At 41.7% G+C, this 2,500-nt stretch overlaps 2 protein-coding genes across 2 annotated transcripts in view; one reads left to right on the top strand and one right to left on the bottom strand.

Annotated features, from left to right (window-relative positions):
• The window catches only part of triap1 (TP53 regulated inhibitor of apoptosis 1), a 311,612-nt gene that overhangs the window by 170,470 nt on the left and 138,642 nt on the right, over positions 1 to 2,500 (bottom strand). The window lies entirely within an intron of this gene.
• LOC311050092 (uncharacterized protein) overlaps positions 1 to 2,500 on the top strand; it is a 121,139-nt gene that overhangs the window by 21,344 nt on the left and 97,295 nt on the right. Inside the window, exon 2 of the mRNA XM_084064058.1 lies at positions 1,425 to 1,502. Within this exon, the coding sequence (XP_083920184.1) occupies positions 1,454 to 1,502 (49 nt within the window). The 5' untranslated portion in view covers positions 1,425 to 1,453. The remainder of the gene's footprint in view (positions 1 to 1,424; positions 1,503 to 2,500) is intronic.

A 2,500-nucleotide genomic window follows, 5' to 3' on the forward strand; every position in this document is an offset into this window, starting at 1 on the left:
AGAGAGACCACACAGAGCAGCTGACACAAAGCAGACACCCAGACCACGCGCACACACACACACACACACACACGCACACACGAACACGCACACACACACACACACACACACACACACACACACACACACACACACACACACACACACACACACAATCTTTATTTCTAAACTGAGGGGGAGACAGTATATTGATGATACGTGTCCCTGCCAAAGTGTGTCCTGACCTAGGCAAGACAACAAGGTAATTCGGAGTTCTTTATACAAGGCATCAAGCATTGAGACATTAAGACAGACACGCATTCAGACAAAGTGCAATATATTACAAAACATAATTGTCGCTGTCGGGCAGAAACCTCTTATCTACTATTTTTTTTTTTTTTGTAAATTGATGCCCTACTTGATCATAGTACTACAGCGTCATACAAAAGTATCAAAAGTATCACATCCACAAGCTCAAAACGTGGTGCGAAGCGACACGTTTTGAGCTTGTAGATCTGATACTTTTGATACTTTTGAATTTTAATCCTGAAAAGAGAGTTTTGGAGATATGAGGTTTCCTCCTGACAGAGACAATATACAAGACATTTAGCCATTAAGGCACAAAGCATTCAGACAAAGTGCAATATAAAACTAAACATACTGTATGTCAGAGATATAATGCATCAAACTACACAAAGTGTCCAAACATTATCGTCTGGGTCTCAGCCTGTTTCTGTGAATGTGTGAAGTCAGCGATGGCCTCATAACTTATTTCATATCAACATAGATCTACAAGCTCTCTTGTAGGTGTGCAACAACATCGTATCATTAAGTACAAAAACATAGCCTGGTTCCAAAACATAGACCCCGCCCACTCTCTGAGTGGACTGCCTCTTGGTCTGGTGTTGAAATGTGAGCCTAGGACTTTCTTCGATACCAAAAAGTACCGTCCTATGAGAGTCGGAGGTGGGGGTGGGTCTAACCACAAGCCAATCAGCGAATATCTGCTAAAACAAGCTGTGCGATGACATCAGTTGTAGGTAGATCCGTGGATCTCTTGTGATTGGTTTAGGGAAATTCGAATCCCCTCCCCCTCGTAATCACCGACACTGCAGACAATTTCAGACTGAAGCTCCAGGCAGCTTCAAGCTGATAATCAGGCTAACAAAAACGTGCTTAATGGCAACCTTCAGTCCTCTTCCTGAAGATAATTCCCATAGCTGTAACATGACAATAATGTATTGATTAACTGATTTAATAATATATTAAATTCATTGACCGAAGGAAACATTATCAGACGGACCTGTTGACTAGTTGGTGATTCGATTGACTGTTGGATTGATTGATTGATTCATCGATTGACTGACAGATGGAGGGACAGACGTATTGATTGATGGATGGATTTATTGATCGACCGATTGATTAACAGCGTGTAATTTCCTCAGGTTTCCACTTCCTGTGACATCATCACACCATGCCTGAGGCGTCAGGACGTGGCAGCCACAGATCACCTAAGAACACAGGTCAGAGGTCAAACAGAGGTCAACATGTTGCATGTCGTCACTGTCGGGTGGAAACCTCATAATGTCCTTTATTATAATTACAAAGTAAAACATACCCTGGCGTCCTTATATATCATCGATATACATTTAGTTTCACAGTTAACAGTAGAGAGGCTTCCATAGCATTGCAAGTATAACTGGTTTTGAATGCCAGACATTTATTGGCCGATATTGTATCAAATACAGTCAATGCAGAATGTATAGCAACTTCCTCCATTGGTGATGTCTATACATTTTGAGCAGTTATCAAGGACCTTTCCATACTAAAGGGATAGTTCACCCCAAAATTACTTTTTTTCTATCGATTAGTCACCCCATGGAGACTTGAATGAATGTATATTTTTTTGTTTTTGTTGCATTCCTAAGCCAATAATTTGATGACCGGCAGCGGTTCTGTTAGGAGACACAAAGAGTCTCCTTTGTGTCTCCTATTGGAACCACTGCCTACCGGTCCACTGGTCATCAAATTATTGGCTTAGAAATGCGACAAAAAACAAAAGAAATATCCATTAATTCAAGTCTTCATGGGGTGACTAATCGATAGAAAAAAAGTTATGTTTTGGGTGAACTATCCCTTTAACCACTTAAGCCCTACTATAACAAATAGCATACATAGCCAAGCTAGTAGATCTAATTGCATTTTTTATTGCGACATACTAGCGTCATGTCCAGGGGGATGTACAGTACTGTACTAGTACATCAAGTCGCCTCACGCTACAGAAACAGGAGATAGGCTCCTGCCCTATGGGCCTCATGGCTCGGCAAGGCTTACTCCACAATGATGTTACATGTGGGAGTTAGCTATGATGTTGTGCATCATGTTTGAAACATTGGACTACCTCCAACCAGACAAGGCCTCATCTTTGGCGCCTCTCAACGGTGGCCCGGACCACATATTGGAAAACACTGAACAACGGTGTTGCAACAAGGACTTTTTTGTTGGGACAGGAGTAGTGACA

This window comes from Gymnoscopelus microlampas (genome assembly GCF_963454915.1).
Source record: "Gymnoscopelus microlampas genome assembly, chromosome: 8".
NCBI classification, from domain to species: domain Eukaryota; kingdom Metazoa; phylum Chordata; class Actinopteri; order Myctophiformes; family Myctophidae; genus Gymnoscopelus; species Gymnoscopelus microlampas.